The sequence below is a fragment of the Elgaria multicarinata genome, chromosome 6, assembly GCF_023053635.1.
Source record: "Elgaria multicarinata webbii isolate HBS135686 ecotype San Diego chromosome 6, rElgMul1.1.pri, whole genome shotgun sequence".
NCBI classification, from domain to species: domain Eukaryota; kingdom Metazoa; phylum Chordata; class Lepidosauria; order Squamata; family Anguidae; genus Elgaria; species Elgaria multicarinata.
In genome coordinates, this window is record NC_086176.1 from 84190789 (window position 1) to 84217883 (window position 27095).

At 39.2% G+C, this 27095-nt stretch overlaps 1 protein-coding gene across 2 annotated transcripts in view; it reads right to left on the reverse strand.

Moving 5' to 3' along the window:
* CERT1 (ceramide transporter 1) overlaps positions 1-27095 on the reverse strand; it is an 82125-nt gene that overhangs the window by 18274 nt on the left and 36756 nt on the right. The window contains exons 4-11 of one of the 2 annotated variants that reach the window (XM_063127941.1): positions 25380-25487; positions 24093-24231; positions 23282-23365; positions 15568-15725; positions 10137-10229; positions 6416-6502; positions 5494-5586; positions 4863-4940 (exon numbers count right to left, since the gene is read on the reverse strand). In XM_063127941.1, coding sequence (XP_062984011.1) covers positions 4863-4940; positions 5494-5586; positions 6416-6502; positions 10137-10229; positions 15568-15725; positions 23282-23365; positions 24093-24231; positions 25380-25487 — 840 coding nt within the window. The remainder of the gene's footprint in view (positions 1-4862; positions 4941-5493; positions 5587-6415; positions 6503-10136; positions 10230-15567; positions 15726-23281; positions 23366-24092; positions 24232-25379; positions 25488-27095) is intronic. The other variant, XM_063127942.1, reaches the window with a different exon arrangement.

Here is a 27095-nt window from a genome sequence, read left to right on the forward strand (position 1 = left end):
GGCAGAAGAAAAAATATTCATAAAAGTATTTCTACCTTCTCCTCTGTACACAGAATTCAGTCACTATATTCATTTTTGAGTACACAAATAATATTAGCAACAAAACAACTGAAAAAATGGATTTAGACAAAGGAACCTCTGCAAGCCAGCAAGCACGCACAAAGTACTAGAGGATTGTCTACGAGTACAACTGTCAGCATTGTTTCTGATGCTGGAGGTAACTGCATTGGAACTGGAGAATCAAGTAGCGGAGGAGGTGCTGACAGGTTCAGAAGCAGAGTTGATACTGACAGAGACGAACCTGATTTTGGGGCCACGGATGGACTATACACTGAAGACTTCTTCTTTGGTTCTGAAGATCTTATGAACCGTCACTTTTTGGGGGAGTTTGTTTTGTTACCATAAGCTTCAAAAACTTGCCAAGTGTTGGTGGTGTGGTATGGCCAGTCTCATTGGCAATGGAGACTTAGATCCCTGAGTCTCCACAGGCTCTCTAGGCAACAGTGCCAGGGACTTCGATGCCCCAATTGGGTTGTGTGTCCTTTCACATCTTAGGCTCTATTGCTTCCAAAGATCTCTCTGAAAGAACAGCTTGGAGTTTTACTGTTTGATTACACCTTGTCTGCTTGAGAAAACAAGCAGGACTCTATTTTATGCGCTTTTTCCAGACAGGCATGGGAAGTGTCCGTCTGTTGGAGGGAATTTGTTGCCACAGTGGGCCCACTTCTGAAAAGGTGCTGAAGGGCCAGATGCCCTCAAGCAATTGCACAGATTGCAAATGAATAAAATACAAATAAAAGAAAAACACAACAGAAGAGAAACAAGTGGATAGCAACAGAAAAAAGAAGAAAAAACGTAAGTTGGTTTGCTTCAGCATATCATAATTTCCTCAGGAAGAAACAAATGAACAGAGAAATTTCCCTACAAGGCTGCCACAATGGCAGTCGAAAAAGAACTGAAAGAACAGGTGGGAACCACTAGAGACTTATGCACTGGGACAGTGGGGGAGGGTTCCCACAAAAAAAACCTCAGCGATAGAAGGTTCTTAATCAAGGGTCTGCAGAGGCGCAGAGCTCATATATGTGATGCACAGAGACAACAAAGAAGAAGAACCAAAGCAATATTAATAAAAGAAGCTGTGTGTGTTTGTCTATCCAGGCCATAACGCAATGTCTATGAAACCTAGACTTGGTTACTTACTAAGGTGACCCTAGGGTTGCGCACCTCAGGGTTATTTGGTTTTTAACATATATTAATTTCAATTTATTTAAATGTTTCCATCTGTTTGAAGCCCGCAGAACCATATTCAGTCATAGCTGGAAGATTTCCCATGGAACAAAACTAACCAAGAAATTGACCGTTTACCACCTTCAAGGCTATAACACAATGCCAAAAATATTTAGTAGGCCACTCTGACTTTTCTATTATGCCCAACTGTTACAATGACAGCTGTATTTAGGAAGACCATATTTGAAGGCTTTTCAGCCTTAGGAAGAAAAACCAATCATTGCACCCTATAGCACACTGCTCAGTTACCCAGACTTACTTCTAGTTACAACCATGAGTTTAGCCTGATTTGAGGATGATGAAGCTGTTGCAAATACGATCCTACACCTCAACACCATGCCCTCAACACTCATTCACATAGTCACTCTTAGGTTTCCATCTTAATACAAGAGAACAAATTGTGCCAAGCTGCAGATTACTTATCTAAGTGACAACCAGACATCCATGCTAACATTTCCAGAACATCAAGCTAGTCCTGAAAGAAAAGTTAATAGTCCACTTCTAAACTTTATCTTCTGTTCCCTGATTAAGCCAAGTATGACAAGGAAAATCCGAGAAAGGAGCTCTGCATATTAAAACAACCATTATTCCAAGGATTTTATCATTGGGCAACCATCTGTCAAGTATGCTTAGGGTGGATTCCTGCATTGAGCAGGTGGTTGGACTCGATGGCCTTATAGGCCCTTTTCAACTCTACTATTCTATGATTCTATGATTATGTGCACCAGATTATGAGGTACAGCTCTTCCTTCTCTTTGCACACTTTTTGGATCCCTTCCAAACTAGTGTATGCCAGTGATGAAATATTGCTACCATCCCACTATATCATAAAGGTAATCTTCAGTTACTAGAGCATCATACAAACATAGACTGGCCAACACCTGAAACTGCAAAGGTTAGAAATAATTGTTGTAAGAAGAAAGATATGGGGGATTTTTCTCTAGAAGGCAAGAGCACATCAATAATTTGATTTTTCATTTGTAAACACAGATAAGGGCTGTTTGCATGACACGACAGTCCACTGTGAGTTATTTAATCCATGGTGAAGTTGTGGCATGTGTGGGATGCATGTGGCTGCCATTTTTAATAAGCAACCTCTCGGAGGTTGTCATATCATGTGGACCTGGTGAGTGTGGGCTATACAAGGGTTAATCTATGGTATACCACATATGGTACGTTTTAGGTTACGTAAGGGTGGTTTAACCTTTGCATAACCCACACTCACTGGGTTCATACAACACTACAACCTCCCAAGCGGGTGTTGCATATTCTGTGATATATACAACCCATGGTGAGCTGCAATGTGTCTTCTGAATCTGTTCTTGGTTTACATAGCCACAGTACCACAAAACATTTTTCACAGGATAGACAATTAATTAAGTTTTGCTTTTCCTAGTCTGGAAAATGTACTGCAAAATTTTCAGTTGGAGTTCCAGTAACTACAGAATTCCAACTGCAAGAGCAGAGAGCTAGATATAAGAACAGTGATAACTGAAGATCTTGAGATCTGTACTCTTGTTAGAATGGGATTTGCATTTTTAAAAAACAACAACAACACCCTACCATTATTCCTTGTTCCTGGTTTCATAGTGTTATGTGGAATTTCTTTGAAATGCATTTTGGAGGTGCTCTCTCCAAAGCATATAGAATTCAAAACTCAAAACTCTCAAAACCAGATTCAGGACTCAGAAGTTCTGCTGTCTAAAGGCTTTCCATTTTAGGGTGGTTTTATTTCCTATTTTTGCAATTGAACACAGGTTTTTCAAATTCTCTGCTGCAGTTATTTCAAAGATCGATTGATGGGAGAGATATTCTTCAATTTGGAGCACCTCATGAAAATCCATCTGCAAGAGTATGGCAAAGCTGGACAAAATAGAGGGAATTGCCAGTGTCTTTCAACTTCCTACAAATATAGCTTGTTGATATCCTGTTTTAAAGTCAACTGATTATACACTAGATCGCCAATTTAAGGTAGACTGATACTAGGTAGACTGATTTAAGGTAGACTGATCCTCCTAAACCTTCTCCTCATCTCTCATTCTCTCTTACTGTCAATGATGTTACGCTTACTCCGGTCAAGGAAGCTCGTAGCCTTGGCTTTATCTTCGACTCCTCGCTCTCCTTTATTCCTCATATTGAGGCAGTAGCTAAATCTTGTCGATTTTTCCTGTATAATATTGCCAGGATTCGATCATTTTTGTCTGTCTCTTCTGCCAAGACGCTTGTTCATGCACTGGTTATTTCACGGTTGGACTACTGCAACCTTCTTCTCTCTGGCCTTCCTTCTTCTCACATCAGTCCGTTGGTTTCTGTTCACCACTCTGCCGCAAAGATCATCTTCTTAGCTCGCCGCTCCGACCATGTTACTCCGCTTCTGAAATCTCTTCATTGGCTTCCAATTCACTTCAGAATCCAATATAAACTTCTCCTGTTAACCTTCAAAGCTTTTCACGGTCTAGCTCCTTCCTATCTCTCCTCTCTCATCTCACACTATTGCCCCGCTCGTGCTCTTCGCTCCTCTGATGCCATGCTTCTTGCCTGCCCAAGAGCCTCTACTTCCCTTGCTCGGCTCCGTCCATTTTCTTCTGCTGCCCCTTACGCCTGGAACGCTCTTCCAGAACATTTGAGAACTACAAGTTCAACCGCAGCTTTTAAAGCTCAACTAAAAACTTTTCTTTTTCCTAAAGCTTTTAAAACTTGATGTTGTGCAGACTTCTACTGTTACTTTCTACTGTTAGTTTTACCCTACCCTGTGCCTGCTTACCCTACCCTGTACCTGTTTGCATTCTCTTCTCCTCCTTATTGTTTTACTATGATTTTATTAGATTGTAAGCCTATGCGGCAGGGTCTTGCTATTTACTGTTTTACTCTGTACAGCACCATGTACATTGATGGTGCTATATAAATAAATAAATAAATAAATAATAATAATAATAATAATAATAATAATAATAATAATAATAATAATAGATACATCAGAATCCCAAATATTCTCAACAAGAAGATACTATATTTGGAGCTTTCAAAACAATCTGGAGCTTTCAAGATAAACTTCGCCAAGATAGATGTAGCCTAGATTTAAATTTAAGAATTAGGAAATCCAAACACAATCTTTTGAAAATTTTAAAGTAGTGTAATGGGCACTGATTAACTCAGATATATTGATTCTTTACAGAAATTAAATTTGGGTTGGAACATCTTGAATTTATATACAACAGCAGCTATTTTGAAACCAAATTTGTCTTCATCCTACACAGACCAGGTGTTTTTCTGTTTTTATGATAAAAATTATTTATACCCAGGATGCTGAATAATAGAAAAAGTTTTAAAATCACTTTATTATATAAATTAGTGCTGCCTTTTCCCCTCCAGAACCAGACTTTGGCATGGAGTGGTAGATGTACAAACAATGAAATAATCATTTGTAGTACTGGAGTACAAAATTCCTCTGTGTGGTATCATTTGTACTCTAGTTAAAACAAGCACAAATGTTTAACAAGAGGAACAGAGGCATTAAATAAGATGAAATAAAACGCAAAGAAATGGTAAAGCCAGTCTGTGTAGTCATACGGTACCTGGGAGCTGAATCTGTGAACATCATCAGAGGCACTGACTAGATCAATGGAAGACATGGAGGAAGAGCGACTATAGGGCTAACAGAGACAGACAAAGAAAAAACCAAGTAATCAGAACAAAGGCACGACAGAGCATTCAGTACCAACTTCCAAGCACAACATAATGAAGAAAAGGAAAAACAAAGCACCATAAGCAGCGAGTACAGCAGCAAATGCTGACTTCATGCACCTATTATGTATTATGCTCTTGAAACTGCTCTGCAAAGAATCCTTTCCCAGTAATGCTAAATGTTGCTGGCTAGGCTTGATAGACAAGACATGTTCAACAGTACAAAGTACAGAATCCGTAACAGGGTGCAAAGACTCGTAGAAACCTGGTAAATAAAGCTTTTGGCTCAAGTTGTGATTTTTCGGGGGCTTAATTTCCAAGTACAAACGCTTAACGGCAGAAGTGTTTTAAGGCCAACAATTAAAAACAGCTTCCTTCCCACAAAGTAATAAGCAAGTTGAATGACTTCATTCACACCTACTAGGAATCTCCACAGATTGCATCACAGCAGATCAGTTATGTTAGTCAGACTACAAAAAACACAACGATTCTGCTTCAGGAGCACCCTAGGAAGCATCTTACCTTTTGAACAAATCTATGTGTCCCCACACCAGCAAATGCATCACCAGGTGGCAATGATGATGGCCAGTGTAATCTGACCTTTTCACTCTGGGACTAAAAGAACAAAAGCACATTTATTAGTCTGCAATTTTGGATGTAGCATGAATACATCACCACAGAAATGCTAAAAACAATTCTCTATGGCAGGCACGACATGGCACTCCAGCCTGTAAGTTAAAAACGCAAAGCCTTAAACATAATGGCTGCACTGACAGCAGACAGCAATTGTCTCCTATTTTAATGCAAGTTTTTTTAGGGTGGGGTGGGGGAATTAATAAAGCAGAAAAAATTACAATGTAAGGAACTTAACAAACAAGTTCATTGTGTTCATTAAACCATCATGATTCTAGAATTTACTCACTTATAGTGTTCCGCATAATATAACTAAATATTTATAAATATAAATAAAGATATATTCGCTTGGCACCTACATTATATGCTTTTAGACGCCAGGTGAAGACCTTTTTATTCTCCCAGTATTTTAGACGCCAATCTATAAATACATTTCATCTTGGTGTTTTAAATTTGTAATTTTGCATTGCTGCTGTTTTTATCTGGTTGAGCATATTGTATTTTATATTATGGTTTTATACTGTTGTTTTATACTTTGAATGGTTTTAATTTTTGTGAACCGCCCAGAGAGCTCTGGCTATTGGGCGGTATCGAAATGTAATAAATAAATAAATAAATATTTGCTTCAAAAATATTTTACATAGCAAAGTGGAATATAAATAATATTCCATAAACAAATATTTATGGATTGTTTTAATCCATAGAGAAGTGTACACTTTGGACAGCACCTTCCTATGTGTTCTTAAGGGGGCCGTCAGTCCACTATAACATATAGTTTCTGCACTAAATTGCATACACAAACATGAATTACCTGTTCTTCTATTTTATCTTGCCTATCAAGAGCAGCTTCAACAGCATCAAAGAATTCCTCTTCATTAATCAGACTGTTAGGACCTTCCTACAGCAAAGATCAGTGAAAGATAGGTTAATAATACGTACAAAATTGAATTCCCACTTCTTCATCATGAGGAAAATGTTTCCCTTTTATTCTTATATTTACAGTAAGGTGGCAAGAACATGGGGTTCTAATATTAAGGTAATTGTTCAAGAAGATTGAACCAAGTTTACATAGTTAAGCAAGGGCATTACCAATGTGAGAAAGAAAAAAAACTAGACTCAAGTGGTCATCAGCAATTAAAAAATGCAAGCCATACATTTACAGACATAGAGGAAGAGAAAGCAAACATGCAACTAAGCAAGAAATTTTACTTGCAAACAGTTTAAGGTGGTAGTATTATAGCAGGAATTGTATTTAAGCTGATGTATTAAGGTATTAAGCTATAACCTTTTCTTGATTGTCAAAAAGCTTGCACTAAAACCTTGCTTCCAGTTATTCATGATCCAGGGTAAATATTGAATAGATAAATATTTAAAAGATTATTATTATTATTATTATTATTATTATTATTATTATTATTTATTTATATAGCACCATCAATGTACATGGTGCTGTACAGAGTAAAACAGTAAATAGCAAGACCCTGCCGCATAGGCTTACAATCTAATAAAATCATAGTAAAACAATAAGGAGGGGAAGAGAATGCAAACAGGTACAGGGTAGGGTAAGCAGGCACAGGGTAGGGAAAAACTAACAGTAGAAAGTAACAGTAGAAGTCTGCACAACATCAAGTTTTAAAAGCTTTAGGAAAAAGAAAAGTTTTTAGTTGAGCTTTAAAAGCAGTGGTTGAACTTGTAGTTCTCAGATGTTCTGGAAGAGCGTTCTTGATATGCCCCTCCACAGACCCGATGCGGTCTACCATCCCCAAACAAGCCAATTGCGATAACAGCTGTCCTTATTGGAACTGTGTATGGTGGGCCACTTATTCAACAACACCCCCCCTCGGTAAAATCCACGCCTCCTTAACCAAAGTGCCAGTCCTCAGTGACTGCAAAGCACAACAGTGCAACTTGGTGAATTTTACCGTTTTTAACCCACAACAGTTCGTGACCACTTTTGGGAACCAATTCGGGCTCCGCATTCATGGACGGGGAGCAGATCCCCTGGGGCGGATTTACCTAAAACTCGCTCAGTTTGTAGAAACAGGCCACACCATACAAGAGCACTTCTTCCAAGACTTTTGGAAAGAAGTCGAACAGCCTTTCGAAGTGCCAGAGATAGCGCGCATCCTTTTTGTCACTTTTGCAGAAACTGTCGCTGCGACTCTGAATGTATCTAATTGTTATGTATGTGGAGGAACCAACCTAGGAGACCAATGGCCTTGGGAAGCCCAAGAATACAATGTCAGCCAGCCGTATAATGAGACCACTGACCCCAACCCCCATAGTCAGTGGATGCTGACAGACACCCTAATTGGAAGGTGGTGCATCCAAAGAATATCCTCCGGAGCTCCCAAGATCGGGGAAACCCCATGTCAGACCATTACCACGCTGAACCAAACTATCTTGTCCTATTGGCCAAATCAAACTGTCATACCTCCTAATCGCCTATGGCCAAGCACACTTCAGGCCAGATTAAATACTATTCAAAATAGCGCCTGGCCAGCCCCCAGAGGATTATATTGGATATGTGGAAATTATGCATATTCTGAATTACCTGAACCCTGGGAGGGCACTTGTACCATAGGGGAGATCAGACCCTCTTTCTTCTTGATCCCTTTAACTGATGGGGTCCGCCTAGGTCATACAGTTTATGATCGAAAGCGCAAAGACCTGACCAATATAAAAATTGGTGACTGGGCAGATGAAGATTGGCCCCCTGAGCAGATAATCCAATATTACGGGCCTGCCACTTGGGCACAAGATGGCATGTTTGGTTACAGAACACCAATATACATGCTAAACCGTATTATCAGGTTGCAAGCAGTATTAGAGTTAATTATCAATGAGACTGCACGCGCTCTGAATGTCTTATCCAAAACCCAGACCCAGCTTAGAAACGCAGTATATCAGAACCGTTTGGCTTTAGATTATTTACTCGCTGCGGAAGGAGGCCTTTGTGGGAAATTTAATCTCAGTAATTGTTGTTTGCAAATAGATGACAACAAGAAAGTCATCGAAGACATCACGAATCGAATGGTTAAGTTAACCCATGTTCCAGTCCAGACGTGGAAAGGGTTTGAATGGGCCGAGGGCTTAGGCTCATGGTTCAATTGGTTTGGTGGGCTAAAAGGGGTGATCGGTATTGTTGTTGTAGGAATTTTGTTATGCTTGCTGTTACCCTGTCTTATGACAATGATTATACAAAGTTTGAAAGACATGATAGAGCAAATTGCAGATAGACGTACTGCAGTGCACCTAATGGCCTTGCAGGATTACAGGCCAGTTCCTATCAATGAGGACACTCTGTAATAATGATAGCACTCTGTGCCTTCGCTAAGAGTGTATCAAAGGGGGGAATGTGAGGGAACCGGCTGTCATTCCGGTTATGACCTTACCTCGGAGTAAATGAACCCCGTGCCCTTTGCGCATGCCTGAGGTCCGAAGCAGACATTCCTGCCGAACAGGTTTGAACAGGTTCTGCCATGCTGCTATAGGTGCGCACGCAATTCCTTTGTGTAAAATGTATGCGCGTGCATGTTCCCTTTGTACGGGGCGTGCGTTCCCTTTGTATGAGGGGCGTGTATAAAAAGCCCCTCCTCCCAGTCCCCAGGGCAGCCGCCCGTGGACTCATCCCGTGCTGCTGTTTCGCTAGCGAATAAAGCTATCTGTTTGAACAAGAACTTTGGTGTGGATTCCAGTTTCTCCGTGTGGTATCCAGTTTTCCGTAACAGCTTCATTATTATTATTATTATTATTATTATTATTATTATTATTATTATTTATTTATATAGCACCATCGATGTACATGGTGCTGTACAGATAACACAGTAAATAGCAAGACCCTGCCGCATAGGCTTACAATCTAATAAAATCATAGTAAAACAATAAGGAGGGAAAGAGAATGCAAACAGGCACAGGGAAGTGTAAACAGGCACCGGGAAGGGTGAAGCTAACAGTATAGAGTCAGAACAAACTCAAAGTTTAAAAGCTATAGGGAAAAGAAAAGTTTTTAGCTGAGTTTTAAAAGCTGTGATTGAGTTGGTAGTTCTCAAGTGTTCTGGAAGAGCGTTCCAGGCATGAGGGGCAGCAGAGGAAAATGGACGAAGCCGAGCAAGGGAAGTAGAGACCCTTGGGCAGGCAAGAAGCATGGCATCAGAGGAGCGAAGAGCACGAGCGGGGCAATAGTGTGAGATGAGAGAGGAGAGATAGGCAGGAGCTAGACCGTGAAAAGCTTTGAAGGTCAACAGGAGAAGTTTATATTGGATTCTGGAGTGAATTGGGAGCCAATGAAGAGATTTCAGAAGCGGAGTGACATGGTCAGAGCGGCGGGCCAGGAAGATGATCTTAGCGGCAGAGTGGTGGACAGAGACCAGCGGACTGATGTGAGATGAGGGGAGGCCAGAGAGAAGGAGGTTGCAGTAGTCCAACCGAGAGATAACCAGTGCGTGAACGAGAGTCTTGGCAGAAGAGACAGACAAAAAGGTACACCATCCATGCTTAGTTTAACAGGGTTATTGCATGCCAATTCATACCTCATAGTCTGGCCCTCCAAAATGGGACTTTTTTTTAAGCTCTGTCATAGCATTCTTGTATGCTTCTTCTATTCTCCTCCTTTTTTCTAGTTCCTGTAAGAATATACACAAGGAAAGAAGTTTACTCCTAAGAAAACAAACATTGAACACTTTGCAATAGTATCTTCATAAGTTACTATCACATTATAAGAGGCAGAGGTACAGTGGACTGTTGAGTTATTTTAAATGGTAAGACGAAATAATACAGTTATTACGTATATAACACTGATACCAAAGGAAGGACAAGATACAATGATGATTAAGAACTTTTTAAATTTTTGTGAACCACCCAGAGAGCTCCGGTCTAGGGCGGTATAGAAAATGGTGTTGGAGGTTTTGAACCGGGAGATAAGACAAGATGAACGAATTGGTGGAGTAAGGCTTAAAAAAGAGACATACAAACTGAGGGCCTTTGCAGACGATTTGTTTATTATTATTATTATTATTATTATTATTATTATTATTATTATTTATTTATATAGCACCATCAATGTACATGGTGCTGTACAGAGTAAAACAGTAAATAGCAAGACTCTGCCGCATAGGCTTACAATCTAATAAAATCATAGTAAAACAATAAGGAGGGGAAGAGAATGCAAACAGACACAGGGTAGGGTAAGCAGGCACAGGGTAGGGTAAAACTAACAGTATAAAGTCTGCACAACATCAAGTTTTAAAAGCTTTAGGAAAAAGAAAAGTTTTTAGTTGAGCTTTAAAAGCTGCGATTGAAGTTGTAGTTCTCAAATGTTCTGGAAGAGCGTTCCAGGCGTAAGGGGCAGCAGAAGAAAATGGACGGAGCCGAGCAAGGGAAGTAGAGGCCCTTGGGCAGGCGAGAAACATGGCATCAGAGGAGCGAAGAGCACGAGCGGGGCAATAGTGTGAGATGAGAGAGGAGAGATAGGAAGGAGCTAGACCGTGAAAAGCTTTGAAGGTTAACAGGAGAAGTTTATATTGGATTCTGAAGTGAATTGGAAGCCAATGAAGAGATTTCAGAAGCGGAGTAACATGGTCAGAGCGGCGAGCCAAGAAGATGATCTTTGCGGCAGAGTGGTGAACAGAAACCAACGGACTGATGTGAGAAGAAGGAAGGCCAGAGAGAAGAAGGTTGCAGTAGTCCAACCGTGAAATAACCAGTGCATGAACAAGCGTCTTGGCAGAAGAGACAGACAAAAATGATCGAATCCTGGCAATATTATACAGGAAAAATCGACAAGATTTAGCTACTGCCTCAATATGAGGAATAAAGGAGAGCGAGGAGTCAAATATAAAGCCAAGGCTACGAGCTTCCTTGACCGGAGTAAGCGTAACATCATTGACAGTAAGAGAGAATGAGAGATGAGGAGAAGGTTTAGGAGGAAAAACTAGCAATTCAGTCTTTGCCATATTGAGTTTCAAGCGACGATGAAGCAGCCAAGCTGAGATATCTGAAAGACATGCCGAGATACGATCGTGAACATCAGGAGAAAGTTCCGGAGATGACAGATATAGTTGTGTATCATCGGCGTACAGATGATATTGGAGGCCATGAGATTGAATAAGCTTGCCCAAGGGCAACATGTATAAGGAAAACAACAACGGGCCAAGCACCGAGCCTTGCGGAACCCCTACTGAAAGGGGAAAGGAGGAAGACGAGCTGCCATTAGCCAACACACTGAAAGAGCGACCCGCTAGATAGGAGGCAAACCAGTTATAGACAGAGCCACAAAATCCAAGGTCATGAAGGGAATCTAAGAGAAGATCATGATCAACCGTGTCAAAGGCTGCAGTTAGATCAAGGAGAATAAGAACGGAATAATGGCCTTTAGACTTGGCAGTAAGGAGATCATTGGTGATCTTAGTAAGGGCTGTTTCGGTGGAGTGCAGAGGACGGAATCCAGATTGAAGTGGATCCAAAGCAGAGTTACTAGAAAGAAAGTCAAGACAGCGAGAGTAGACCGCCCGCTCCAGGATCTTTGAAACAAACGGCAACAAAGAGACAGGTCGGTAGTTAGACAGAGATAGCCTATCAAGAGTAGGTTTCTTGAGAATGGGAGAGACTGTAGCATGTTTAAAAGCAGAAGGAAATGAACCAGAGGACAGAGAAAGATTAATAATATGAAGCAAGGAAGGGAGGATAGCAGGAATAAGATTAATAAAGACACGAGAAGGAATCGGATCACGAGAACAAGTGGAAGGCTTCGAAGAGCGCAGTATTGTAGACAGTTCATCCGCTGAGACCGAAGGAAACGCAGAGAAATTTGCAGGAGGAACCGACATATGAGGAACAGGAACTGAAAGAGGAGCAGAGCTGGCCAGATCAGAGCGGATAGTTTGGATTTTAGCATTGAAAAAAGAGGCAAAGTTATTAGCAGACAGAGAGGCGGGGAGAGATGGCGGATACTGGAGGACCCTCTAAAAGGAGTTGAGACCTTGATGAGTAAACTTAAAGAGTTTGGTGCAATAGCAGGGTTTAGGGTTAACAAACAGAAAATGAAAATATTAACCAAGAACATGGAAATACAAGAACAAAGAAAGTTGATAGCGAGAATGGGCTTTTTAATAGAGAAAAAGGTTAAATATTTGGGAATTGTGCTGACAAATATGAACTGTATGTTATATGCTAATAATTATGTGAAAGTATAGAATGAAATTAAAGAGGACCTAGCTAAATGGGAGAAATTGACGTTATCACTGTTGGGAAGAATTGCCACGATAAAAATGAATGTTTTGCCAAAAATATTATTTCTGTTCCAAACAATACCTATTGTAAAAGGGGATGTACCATTCAAGCAATGGCACAGAGATATTTCTAGATTCATTTGGCAAGGTAAAAAATCAAGAATAAAAATTAAAATTCTACAAGATGCCAAAGAAAGAGGAGGTTTGGGACTACCCAATCTGAAATTGTACTTCTATGCATGTTGCTTGGTGTGGATGAAAGAATGGGTAGTGTTGGAGAACAGACGGCTATTAGAGTTGGAGGGGCATGATATAAGATTTGGGTGGCACGGATATTTGTGGTATGAGAAAGCAAAGGTCAATGTGGACTTTAACAATCATTTTGTTAGAAGGTCTATTTTGAATGTATGGAAGAAATATAAATTGAGTTTATATCAGAAGATTCCAATGTGGGTGTCGGCTCAAGAAGCTTTTTTCAGAAGAGAACTATCAAGTGGACACACATGGTTAAAATATAGGGATGTCCTGGAGACAACCCAAGGAGAGACCAAGAGAAGAGTTGGTAAAAGAAGGACATGTATGTCAATGGTTTTCGTATCTACAGATCCAGGAGAAGTTTAAGAGTGATTTAAAAGAGGGAGGATTTGAGGGGTCAAAATCATTGTTTGAAGAAGTATTATGTACTAATGATGAACATCTTATTGGTAAAGTATATAAACTGTTATTACAGCTGGAGGGGGAGAAAAAACAAATGAAGGACTGTATGGTCAGATGGGAAAACAATGTGGGGCATAAGATTCCAATTGAATTATGGAAAAATATGTGAACAAACGGTTTAAAGTACACATTAAGTACCAGACTAAAGGAAAAAAATTGTAAGATGATGTATAGATGGTATATGTCTCCATCAAAGTTAGCAAAAATGTATAGTGGTTGTTTGGAGGACTGCTGGAAATGTGAAGAACAAGAAGGAACCTTTTATCATATGTGGTGGTCTTGTAAAAGAGCAAAAGCATACTGGGTTAAAATACATGTATTAATGCAAAAGATTTTAAAGATAAACATAGAAATGAAACCAGAATTGCTTTTGCTTGGACTCGGGGATGATCAATTTAAAGAAAAAAGATTGTTATTCCAACATATGGTGACAGCAGCAAGACTACTATATGCGCAATAATGGAAAAAAACACAAGTACCAACAATGGAAAATGGCATCAAGGTGATGGAATTGGCAGAGATGGAGAAATTAACGGCACTAGTACATGAAAGAACGATAGCCTCATATGTATTGGACTGGAAACCTTTTATTGAGTATATACAAGAACAGCAAAAGGATGATTTATTTGTTTGTGGGTTTTATATATAACCTGTACCTTTGCCTTTGATATATATACATTAGCTTGTTGTTATGAAATTCGTACCTGGCAATATAGAAACAACGGATGTTTGCCGTCTGTCATGAAGATCGCTTTAAATGAAATATGTATTGAAATTATGTATTGTGTTTATTTTACTAGATGTATGTGTGGTGTAGTAGTTTGTATAGTTTGTTTGTTTTTTGTACCTTCCTTATGTGTCTGTTTTTTGTGGAAAATAAATAAAAGTATTAATTGGAAAAAAAAGAAATATACAGTTATCAGGATGAAAGCTATTGGAACCATTTGGTTTTAACTTTTATAGCATTTAAAAACAAAAGCAGAGGCACTAAGAAATGCAATACAGTTATACCCAACAGGAAAAGGTGAATGGTTGTTGTAACTATAATCAAACATAATCAAGAGATAATGAAAAAAGAGGTTATACCCATTTGCAGCAAGACGTCATGAATGGAATGGCTACTACTGCAATTGCTTTCCTATGAACCCATTTTTGCTTATATTGCACTCCCTTTTGCATTTATTTGGCTCTCTTAAATTGATAAAACAATCATCACTTTAAAAAGCACCAAGAGTACAATTATCTCGAACAAGGAAAATAAGTCTATTCTCAATCACTGAAATCCAAGTTCTCAAACTTTCTGCTGCCTGTTTCTCTAAACATGTGTGTGCATGGGTGTATGTATGTACACATGCACTCAAAGGTAAATACTGAAGGTCTGTTACACTATTTAAATAAAGGCGTATTCATGGACATTTACAGGTCAACTGTTCAAAGTCCTCCAGCACATACTAGCAGTTTATTCATGTCTTTAATACATTTGTCAAGAACAGTTGCTCTATTCCCTAATATTTGCTGGCTAAAAGCATAGGAAAAAGTCAAATGGGTGTTTGTGTGAGTGTGTGTATGAGAGACAGAATCAGTGGAACTGAAGAGCCCACCTTGCACAAACAAGTTCCTTCCACGTGGCAACTTTAGATCCAACAAATGTACTCAGCATCTGCACTTATGAACAGTATGCCTAATACAGATTAGGAGGGTTTCCCTTGGTTTCCCATAATATTACTGAAGCTTGTCTTTTAATCCAATTTCAAACTAATTACAAACTGATTTGTAACAGGCACACCTGAAACACACAACAGCAAAAAGCAACAAATTGCCAGAGAATATGTGGATGGATGAGGGCTGGAGAGCCAAAACCCACTATACCAGAGGTGAAGGACTGACAGTTTAAAAAACTTTTGTCAAATACATTCTTAATATACATATTTGTATGTAAACACAAAAATGACCATCCTCAATATACTTGAAGCTAAGTAAACACCATTTCATTCTTGCAGAAGCTAGGAGATCTTACCTTATCCAATCTTTTCTGCCAGCTCTCCTCACGTTTTACCATTAGCTCAATACAGTGGGAAAGCGTAGCAAGGATTCCAGCTGTTGTCGCCTTGAAAGTTATAGCTTCTCCTTTAAAGTCTATACCATTTATTCCTTTGGGCGTTACATGTGGAAACACTAGAACAAACAGATTAGAGATTTATCAGTACAAATTTAAGTTATTCAAATAAGTGTTACCTCAAAAAGCATTTACTGTAACACATGGGTTGAGTGGAGTTAAAATCAGCGTCCGTGAGAGTTCTCCTACTTGCAAAACATAGGGAAAGCTCAGCAGGAGAAATGCCCTTCTTCTACTATATCTTTAGTATATTATCTCAGTTCTTCTATGCTGTATAACTGCATCGAAAAAAATTATGTGGGTGGCAGAAGTGGTAATGCTGTTGTAACAATAGCACTTTGACAGCTTGAAGTGGGACCTAATTAAAACAGAACCACCTTAAAGCTTAGCAGATGCAGTATTTCAAAACCAATAATTAACATGCACTTGAATCTAATTATGAACTATTAAAAAGTGACCTACAGAAAGTGATCAGGTTTGTAATGATGTCCAGTGAAGTGGAAGGGCATTATCTGAATATACCTAAACAGATGAATTTTCCTTAGCTACAATGGTTTCAAATACCTCATACTGCACCAGCCATCTGTTGCTAAGCATGTTTAAATAAAAGTGATCTATTTAAAAGTATAGGAGACAGAATGGTATAAAAATACATGAACATATATTAAGGGTGATAAAACATATTATTCAAATCATGTCAGGTGTTGACATACTAAGACTGGGGTTGTTATCGTAGCTCAGTATACAGAGCGTTCCAAGCATCAATCCAAAATAGATGTGATTTAAAATAGTACATCTATAACCTAAGTAAGTAACCTGTAACAGATAACGGAAACCAGCACATTGCAAGGTATCACCATTTGGCAGTTCAGCACTTTAGAGTGTTCAAAAAGCTTCATATCCATTTGCAGTGATTACAACAACCAGTATTATCAGGTGGAGTTTGGAGCCCAAAAAAATAAGGCCACCTAGCGAGTTCATGGTGGAGGCATGGTCTGAAGCAGACACTTCTCAGCATACTCTTAGGAGCTGTCATAGGGCACTGACTAAGGCAGTTTCATAGGGTGGGAGTGTACAAATCTCTGTCAACAGAATTGGATCTGGTAGAAGCAAGGATATTAAAATCCGGTTTACATTATCAAACAACTCACCATGGCTTTTTTAAGCCACAGTGGGCTGCATGTGTGGGTGGCCATTTTGAATATTCAACGCCTGACTGCAACTTTTCACATCATGTAAACCCAAGTGGTAGGGGTTATGCAAGGGTTAAACAAAACAACAAGCCAGGGCAGGGGGTTGAAGATGCAAATCCTGCCTGGCATGCACCACAGCCCACCACGGCTTGTAAACCACGTTGGGCTGCTTTTATCATGTGAACGGGATGGTGATAGCTTTGGTAAGTTCTGCTGAAGCAATTTAATTCAATAAATGTACATTAGCCAAAACATCCATCATCCTGCTGCTGGTTTTGAAGTTCTTCTAATTGAATTGCCTATAATTTTCAAGATTATCTATTTGATTGTTTTAAAAGGTAAACAGCAATACAGAAAGCAGCATCTTTCAGAGAACATTGCTTTAAGTCCTCTCATAAGTTCTATTTTCAAATACAACGTTCTATTCAAAGTTTTTGCTCTGTGTGACAGATCATCTTAAACCAATACTAACGGTTATAAAAGTTTGTAGTATGGGGACAAACAAGTCTACACACAGAATAGTCATGTCTTTCTAGTTTCTCCAGCTTTTGGAGACGAAGTGAATGATGACATTTCAGAAATCTCCCTTTTTCCACACACCCCAATCCAGGCAAATTCCTACAGCTCTAGATCTAAAGAAAAAAAAATGGAAGGACAAGAGAGACCAAGACAGAGCTATTACTCTGTTTTCATTAATCTTAAGAATTTTCTGCATGGAAGTTATTTCAGCAGATTGATATGGCTAGTAGATCAATAAGAAGCTCCCTTTGTGCACAAGAGTTTTCACATGAAGAAGAGATGCCCTACTCTTCAGAACTCCAGGGACAGCTACGTGTGCACATATATATAACACTGTGCATGCGAATTTGGTTCTGAAAAAACAATGAATAGCAAAGACACTGCTCCCTAGGAGTTCTACAGACACTCTGTACTTCTGATGGAGTTCTGGGTCAAAGGACTAAATTAGACAGATTTATCACATAGTTTGCCATTGTGTAGCTGGATTAAAAAAGAAGGTGTGTGTGCAGCTAACATGGGACTACAGTATGGGGTTTAGAAGGGGGCTTTAACTGTTTGCCCTCACTCTAGCCTTGATGCAATTAGCAGGCAAAGAACAATTCCAAATGAGCTTTCCTTTCTTTGTGTATAGCTGGCATTGGGTGGCGCATAGCAAATTTTCATTTGGTCCATAGCATGGGCAAATTGTTAAAGCCATGGACCTGATATAGCTGAGGCCACCTCCCGCTGGCAATTTCTTTTTAAAAATCAGTTATGCAAGGCTGAACTAAGTGACAAACATCTAATTTGGCCCAAATTCTTTATATGCAGATCCAAGGTTTGGGTAACAGAGATACTTGATCACTGATATAATTTCCCAATTGGAAAACCTATTTTAAACTGCCTCTGGAAAAGAAGAGATCTGTCTCCAGCATAAGATGCTATGTTAGACTCTGAACGCATATCAAAAGTTTCAGCACTTTGGACAAAATGCTTGTTAAGCTACAACATAGTAAATAACAAAATCTGGCTAGTCTTTGCAGCCAGCCACTATTTGTGGTGGCCATTGACCCTTTTCTATTGGGGGAAGATGCCTGTCAATCTTGCTGTGTCGGTCTTCGAAGACACTGAGAAGCATCGAAGTCTTGCTGCTTCTGAGTGTTCCAGAACCCAGTGTGAAGTAACACTGACCTCTCTTGTAAGTTCTCTGCATATGCTAGAGAACTCAAGAGAACATGAAGTCTGTTGTTCCTACCCAACATGGAGAGTCACCCTCTTCATGCAAGATCTTCCAGGTGTTACCTGGAAGTTACTGCCACAGTTGGCCACCTGGCAATCACATTTGCAGACACTTAATACAACCTGAAACCAAGCAGCAAAGCAAACTATATCAACACAAACAAAAGTGAACAGATGTCTCCTGACATACTGTTGCTGCAGTCTAGTAAGCTTGGGTTGGGGGCTAGGAAGGTTAGGAAAGCCAACAGGAAGGCTGTGGAAAGGAGTTTAGGGAGAGCAGGTGATGCCAGTGGGATGCTACTAGAGCCACCTGGAAGGTTGGAGAGAGTTGTGTGCTTGTATGTCTGAATGGATGAGTGCTACGTTGTCTGTGTGAAAGAAAGGGTGTGTGAAAGAAAGGTGATCCAGGGAGAGAGGGGGATTTTGGAGGGATCCTGAAAGAGAGTGAGTGGTTTCCTTGTGTGGGCTTGCTGTGAAAAGAAGGGAGGTGTGTATATGTGCATGACAGAGAAAGAGGAAGATAGAACATACATGTGATGGCAGGGTGAGTGAGTATGGATAGCAATACAGAGTTTGCAAGAAAAAGAGATGGAGGATAACGGGTTGGCTGTTGGAGCTGGGGATGGCAAGGGGAGAAAAAATAGGTTTCTATCGATACAGAAAATTATTGTTTCTAAATTGAATAGTTTTGTGTATTGGGGCTCAGATGCCATCTCTGCTTTGTACTCAGTGTTTTTGGCAGGTTTGTGACCTTCCACAGCAGCCCAGTACATTTTCTTAAATGCCCAAGTGTGCTCACAGGCTCTCCTTCCCTCTTTATTGTTTACTACAACTTATTAGATTGTAAGCCTATGCGGCAGGGTCTTGCTATTTACTGTGTTATCTGTACAGCACCATGTACATTGATGGTGCTATATAAATAAATAATAATAATAATAATAATAATAATAATAATAATAATAATAATAAAAACCAGAGTGCAAGCCACAAAACTGGACAGAATGTGAAAAGAGAACTTATTCCCAAAGGTCACAATGAAAAGCTTTTTATTGATCCCAAAAGGTTTTAGAACCAAGTGTTCCTTCATCAGGGGAAATGTGTAGAGAACAACACATTTAAAATGGACTAAGTGAATAAAAAGCTGCATATGAAGGTTTAAATTAATAAAACACTGGAATTGTAAAACCTTAAAGGATAAAACCATCATTTTAACTACTAGTAAAAATAAAAAAGTTTGTACAAAAGGAAAGGACATTACAGAGAATTCAGGAGTGACCTTCCATTTCCTGGCTGAGAAGAGGAGAGTCACAAGTTAAAATGGTAGGTTGAATGATGATAGGGACAATACATGACTAGTTAGGTCAATTTTAAATTGAGCCCCATTTTAACTTACTCAATGAACTGATTAATGTTGCAGCTCCAAGAAGTACATTAACAAGATTTGCCAAAGCAGAGACAGCAATATGCAGGCAGGATCTGAAACTGCTAGTACTTCCCCTCATCACAATGGCAATGTTATACTATTATTACATGTACATTGATGGTGCTATATAAATAAATAATAATAATTATTAAGAATGATTTTGCCTTGAGAAGAGGCGCTCAAGGCAGCTAACATATTATAAAAAGCATAATCACAAAGTATACTCAGATCAAATTTAGTACCACTAAAGGGAAACTACCCAGCAAATCAGCATGAACAGAACTTTAAAACCCCACTGCAATATCGATATACAATCATCATGGCCCTTTCACCCTCAAAAGTTCTCTAAAACAGGATTTTAACCTGTTTCTTAAAGGCAGCGGGTGCCAGACAAAGCTCTTTAGGAGGGGAGTTCAAATGTCTATCAAGACTGAAAAGGCTTTACTCTGGCTACTAGTCGGGGGAAGAGCAAAAAACGGGCTATATGCAGATCATGAATTAAGTAAGCATACAAGGTCGTATGGGAAAACAGTGGGTCTTTTAAGTACCTTAAAGGGTCAAAACTTGCAATTTGAATTGCACTTTGAAACCAATTAGGATCCAGTGAAGTTGTTTAAAGAAAGGTGTTATCCCAGTCTTCCCCAAACTGATGTTCTCCAGATGTTTTGGACCAACTCCCATCAGCTCCAGCCAGCATGGCCAATGGACAGGGAGTTATCACCAAAACCATCTGGAGAGCACCAGATTGAGTAAGGCTGTTTTAGATGTTTAATTAAAAAAAGTACCAGCCAACAACCTCACAAAGTCATTCTGGACTCTCATTACAACAATTTAATATATAGAAACCATGGCATGTGTGACCATTGCTAGTTCAGTATATCCCAAGAGCAGGAATACCAAGAGTGGCCTAAACTGATAAACACTGCTTCTGGATGTGGTGGAACTGCTCAGCTTGACTCAGCAATTCCCCGGACAGGAAAGGGGGGTCTGGCTCGGCCAGCCCAGACACACGCCCCTTCACTGCAGCTTTTAACCCTTTAGGAGTCTTGGTTCTCAAGGAAACAACACCACACGGGAGATAGGGACTAAAACACTTTTATTCTTTACACAAACACACTTCCTTAAGGGCCCACACATTAAGGTAAACACCTAAGAGGTTTGGGGGAAAAACACAGACAAAGGAATAACACACTCAGGACAGCAGGGACTAATACCTCCCCCTCCCACTTTACACGCTCAAGCCAATTGAATTCACACTCTCTCACCACTAACCACCCACCAGCCGTAGCTCCAGCAAGGTCCCTTGCCCACTTGTATCCAAACCTAAACTAAAACATAACGAACATTTAACTCTGCAACTACAAACATGGGCAAATACAACCAAACTAGAACAGAACAAACTCCTACTTGCACATGACCAGAACCCAGCACCATCAAGATGTTCATCTTATCCATTTATTTGCCCTTATCTGGGCCATAACTGCCTGCAAGCATCAATTTAGAATCTCAGCAGCAACACTTGGTCCAAAAGGAAGGGAGATGCAGAGCTGCCTTTCATCTACATACTGATGGCACTCATTCCACATCCCCTAACAATTTCTCCCAATGGTTTCATGAAGAAGTTAAATAGCTTTAAATAGGAGATTGTTCAAAGTTATGACAAAATAAAATGAGGAATTATTCTTCTATCTCTTAGACATGTCAGTAAAAGAAAGTAAATCTGTATTGCATATGGGGGGAATTTTGAGATCTCCAGCTTGCACATTTTTGTGATCTTTTAATTGACCCAATAAAGGTATTACAGTAATATGGATCTTGGAATTTTTTTTATTGCCAACACATTTTTGTTTTTTTCATCACAGCAAGAAACCAGCAAAGTCCTTTTCAGCGGAAGAGGACACATATGAATGATCATGTCAACCTCCAAATAATTTCCGTATTCCAGAGATTTACAATGGCTTCGACAAGATTGCCAGATAGGCAAACAGAAAACTAGGTGTCAGTACTTGCCTACCCATGGAGTATTGGTTGTTTTGTTTACAGGTTATGTTATCTCTAACGTTGATATGACCATGATGGTTGAAACAACAAATAAACAAACAAACGAACAGATACAGGTTATGTTTTGCCTGTAGTCTCAGCTTTTGTTGTATTTAATGCATTGTTATTGTATTTTATGATATTGTGATTTAAAGTATTGTTGTAAGCAACTCTAAGTAGTGCATAGGCACTAAAAGGGTGAGGTAGAAATGTATAAATAAATAAACTAAGGGGGTAATTTAAGTCCCCTAGTCAGAGTCGGGAGGGCAGGGTCATAGGATTCGTGGATCCAAGGTCAGAGACAGTGCTCCAACCTTGGACCCAGGAATCTACACTACCCAATCCCCATGGCAGCTGGTGTAGAGAACTGCACCAGCTGCCTGTCTGAGGTTGAAAAAGTGACATTGGAGAGGAGGTAGAGGGGGCACTTCAGTGGGCAGGAAGAGGAGGGGACTAGAGAGACTGGCTTACGCTGTATCCCGAGGTCTCTCCAGCCTCCTTCCTTCCTCCTCCAAGACGTCCAAGCTAATGGGCAAAAAAGCTAGCTAGTTGAAATGCAGATCAGGAAGTGCGGTGGACACAAGGATCATCTCCGTCATGGCTCCCGCTCTGCACTGGATACTCGTAAGCCTCCAGGTTCAGAGGCTTATGAACATTGAGGGTGCTATCAATAGGACTGCGTCCTAAAGTGCTTGAGAACTAACTAGCCTGTTGCCTAAAATCACCAAGGAAGTTATCACCAAAAAGCCAGCAAAATAAAACATTAAAAGTTTTTAAAGTTTTGGACCTTAAAGTAAAACAGATTCATGACATTTAAGAGCGTCAGTGAGAACAGGCTTAAGTCTTGGCTCCGTGGCAATTCCAAGCAAGATGAACTCAGTAACTCCATTACTTACAAATCTCTTGCATGTTAAAAAACAAAATAATTTTGACCAACATACCTGCCTATACCCACTTAGCTGGCCATAGGACCCATTGTATTCAACAAGACTTACTTCTGAGTAGCTATGCTTAGAATTGCATTTCAAATCTCTGTAGAAGTGTCATTATTTTAAAATGTTGTGAGCAGGAACAATCCAAAAACTCTAAAAACGAATACTTACAACAATTTTTTTTGAAGTATTTATACATTATATTTATACCTGGTTTCCTTCTGGATAAGTGCTTAAACTGTTCCTATACCTTCAGAACATTTTGAACATCATGCATTTAAAATACTCACATTTTTCTTTACTACCATTACTATTAGGCAAAAAATCCCCATCAGAGCGTGTTGTAGGAAAATCATCTTCATCGTCTTCTACCACTATAACAAAGAAACAGATGATTACTAAGCCTAGCAGAGAATCCCAAGAGCAGCAGATAAAACACTCTTTATTGGAATAGTAATATCTGGAGGATCAGCCAGAGTTTCTATGCTACTAAATCTTGTGGGGTTTTTTCATAAGTTCATTTCCTACATGGAGATAGTTTCCATGGTCATAATTGCATACTTAAAAAAACCAACCATTCTGTCTACATGTGGCAGAAAATTAAAACTGGTAGAAATCCAAATCCTGGAGGTGATAGTAATGGTTCATTCATGAGACACCAGTTCAGCAAAGCAGTTAAAGTGATCTTTAATCATATGCTCCAGTACTATGCTGGTTTCACTGCATAAGTTACTCCATGACTTTGGATTCTCTAAGAAAATAGAGAAACTTGGCTGACCTCATTGCTATGTTTTTAGAAGCTTTACTGTAAAATATCAAGACTCTGTATTGAGAACAGTTGGCTAGTTACAGTAAATTCATTGTCAAAGCATACAGTGAAAAATCTTTTCAACTAAGCACTACTTATATTAAAGCTGCATCTTATCCACACTTACTTGGGAGCAAGGCTCACTGACATGGGGTCTGAATTCAGAACAACAGTGCGTAGTATCAGCGCTTGGAAAATATCTTACTATGACAGCTTAAAATTTGCCAATTACCAACTAGACCCTAGAATAGAATATGATGCCTTTTGTTTAAAATAATCGACTTTAGGTATACCTTTATCTCTCTGAAGTTCATCCTTGGAGACAGCATCAGCACAAGCATCAAAGTATTTCTGTAATGTATCGACCTGTCTACACAATATATCTCGGAAGGTTTCCATTTCAGCAAGCTTCTCACGCAAACTGTGACCCTTCTGAAAAATTAGAATTTAAAAATCATTCCGCTGTTAACATTACTAACCTACCCCAACTATAGATTCACATTTTTTCACAGACACACATGTAATATATGGGGTATGATATTTCTGTAAGGAAATGTGGAGAAGGTAACATTTACTGGCTATTTGCATTATACCATTAGATTTGGTTGCTGTGCTTAATGCATTTTAAGGGTATCTGATAAATAATTAGGCTGAGTTTAAGAAACCTTGATAGAAGTTGACCAATAACACTAAAGCTGCTTAAGTACGGGATGTAAATAGCTTTTGAATTTCAACAAAATTATAAGAAGTAATATGTAACCAGATAGTATAATTAGCATATATATTTCATTAAAAAGTACAAAATAGCAAAAATGCTGATTTCATTGTCCCACCTGAGCAGGTCTTGTGTTTATTAAAGTTATCAGTTCAGAGAACGATTACGAACATTATCTATGCTTTTTACATGTTTTATTCATCTGTTAGCCACTTGAATTGTCCCTATTACTTACTCCCATTTATTAAGCTCTATCTATTCCATATACACACCTGCATGCCAGTGTTTGGGCAGGCTTGACTACTTACAGACAGCACAAACACACCATATTTCTTTAGTGCTGCTCTAAAGTTATGCCACAGTAACTCAGAGGGTTACTAGACCATAAGGTGCAGGGCTGTTATGGAGGTCTGTCATGTTTTCCAGCAGTAGAGAAAGACAAAACAAAACACTAGTAGTGCAGCCAGTTTATAATTTAACAAAAATAGTTTTAAAATTTATAAAATGGATGTGCTACTAGCGGTCATTTGTTTTGATTTTGGAGTGCTGTATCATGCGCATCAGCTGGAATATCAGTAGAGAAAGAGATGGGCCTTTTCTGTCCACAACAGCCAAAGAGACCATGCGCCTTCAGGAGAAACCACAGCAGCAGATATTTCAAAGAGTACTATACAAGCAAATGGTCCCTGAGCTCATACATTCTTTGCTGCCATGAGAATTTACAACATAACCCATCAGTGAAGCCTGAATTTATGCTACATATTCTTCATAAAAGTATCATCAATGTATCTCCAGTAATTTCCTTTTTATTTTGAAAACGTAATCAAATAGATTTCCCATGGTCTCTACACTGTTCATCACTAACCTTGAATGAAGAGGTTGATGTTGCAGAGTACCCACTTGCTCCAGACACAAGGGATACCATAGAGCCATGGCGCCGTAAGCTTGACTCAGATCCATAGCCAGATTCAGTCTGAAGAAAACAAACATGCATTAATTATGAAATAGTAGGAAGCAAATCCCTATTGTAGAGATTTCTCAAAATTGATATTCCTAGAATTGTGGCTTAGAGAAAGGTATCTAAACAAATGTATGAACTCAAATGAAACAAGGATCCAATACCAGAAAGGATATCTTGTTGTAGGAAGGAAGAAAAATTATTGCAAACTGCAAGATGCAATAATCTAAATTTGTTTTCATATCTTATCTAATGAAAAGTTAAATAGAAAACAGAACAAAAAACAGATTGTTCATAACATATACATCTTCAAAGTTAACTAAGCAGCTAGAGGGAAGGGAACATATCCCCACCCCTTTCCATTCTCCCTTCATCCCCAGCTCTGGCCTCTGCCTTCCCCCTACAACAGCAGAGGCCTGTCTAAAGAACTTGGAAGTTATCTGCTGCCCCAGTTCCCAGCTCTCAACCAGCATCTCAGTCTACTGGAACTTCAGTCAAGCAAATGGTGGCAGCATATCCAACAGATAACCAAAGGTTCTCCACAGGAAGTGGTGCATCACCAAAGCACATTTATGCTGAACTTAAACATGGCTAAGAAAGTAGAAGTCCACAATACATAAGAACATAAGAAGTGCCATGTTGGATCAGACCAAAGGTCCATCTAGTCTAGCACTCTGTTCACACAGTGGCCAACCAGCCATTGGCCAGGGACCAACAAGCAGGTCATGATGCAACAGCACCCTACCACCTGTGTTCCCCAGCAACTGGTGCACACAGGCTTACTGCCTGTTCTGTTTTATTCATACATGTTCTGTGATGCAAGACATTCAACATAATCATTAAAAACAAGAATTTGCAATACATTTATCAGATCAAATGCTCCACAACTAAAGACTAGATCTGCAATTTTACGCAACTACTATAATTTTTGTACTGTTTTGGTGATGCTGTTATAATACAAATCATCAGCTCTTTTTCCTAAAGGAATTATAGGTTAAAAGTGTACATCTTGGTGTTGGGAAGCAATTTTACTGGCACACACTCAACTACGAACTTCTGTTAAACCTCTCAAACTTAAAATAACCAAAGAAATTATGAATTTATTAAACTTTACAGGAATCATATTTTAGAGCACTGTAATATGAGAGCATAATCTCAAAATAGCAAGAAGAGAATAACCACTTAATGTTAATGTCTGCTCTGAAAAGGGTTTTACAATACATCAAGCTGACTAAGGAGTAGTGAAGAAAGTAGGTTAAGGGCTAACATATAATTTATATGTTACAGCTATCAAGAATAAGAAAATCAGATTTTGGGAAGGAATCAAGGAGGAATGTTAGTTCAAAGACTGCTTTACAGTCAAAATGGCTCCATGTTTAAAAATTGATGAACTTGATACAGTGAAAAATGGAGATCCAGCAAAAGGATTCAAATGGAATAATGACCCAGATAGATGAATGGATAAAAGTGATCCTAAAGGAAAACCTCTTGGTTAATCAAAAGATAGGATTCACCCAGCATTGCAATATCAAAGTGGAGGCTGGTGCAGTATTGATATGTACCAATATATTGTATATGATAGAACCATCCTCTGGTAACCCAAAATTTTAACTAGTCACCGTG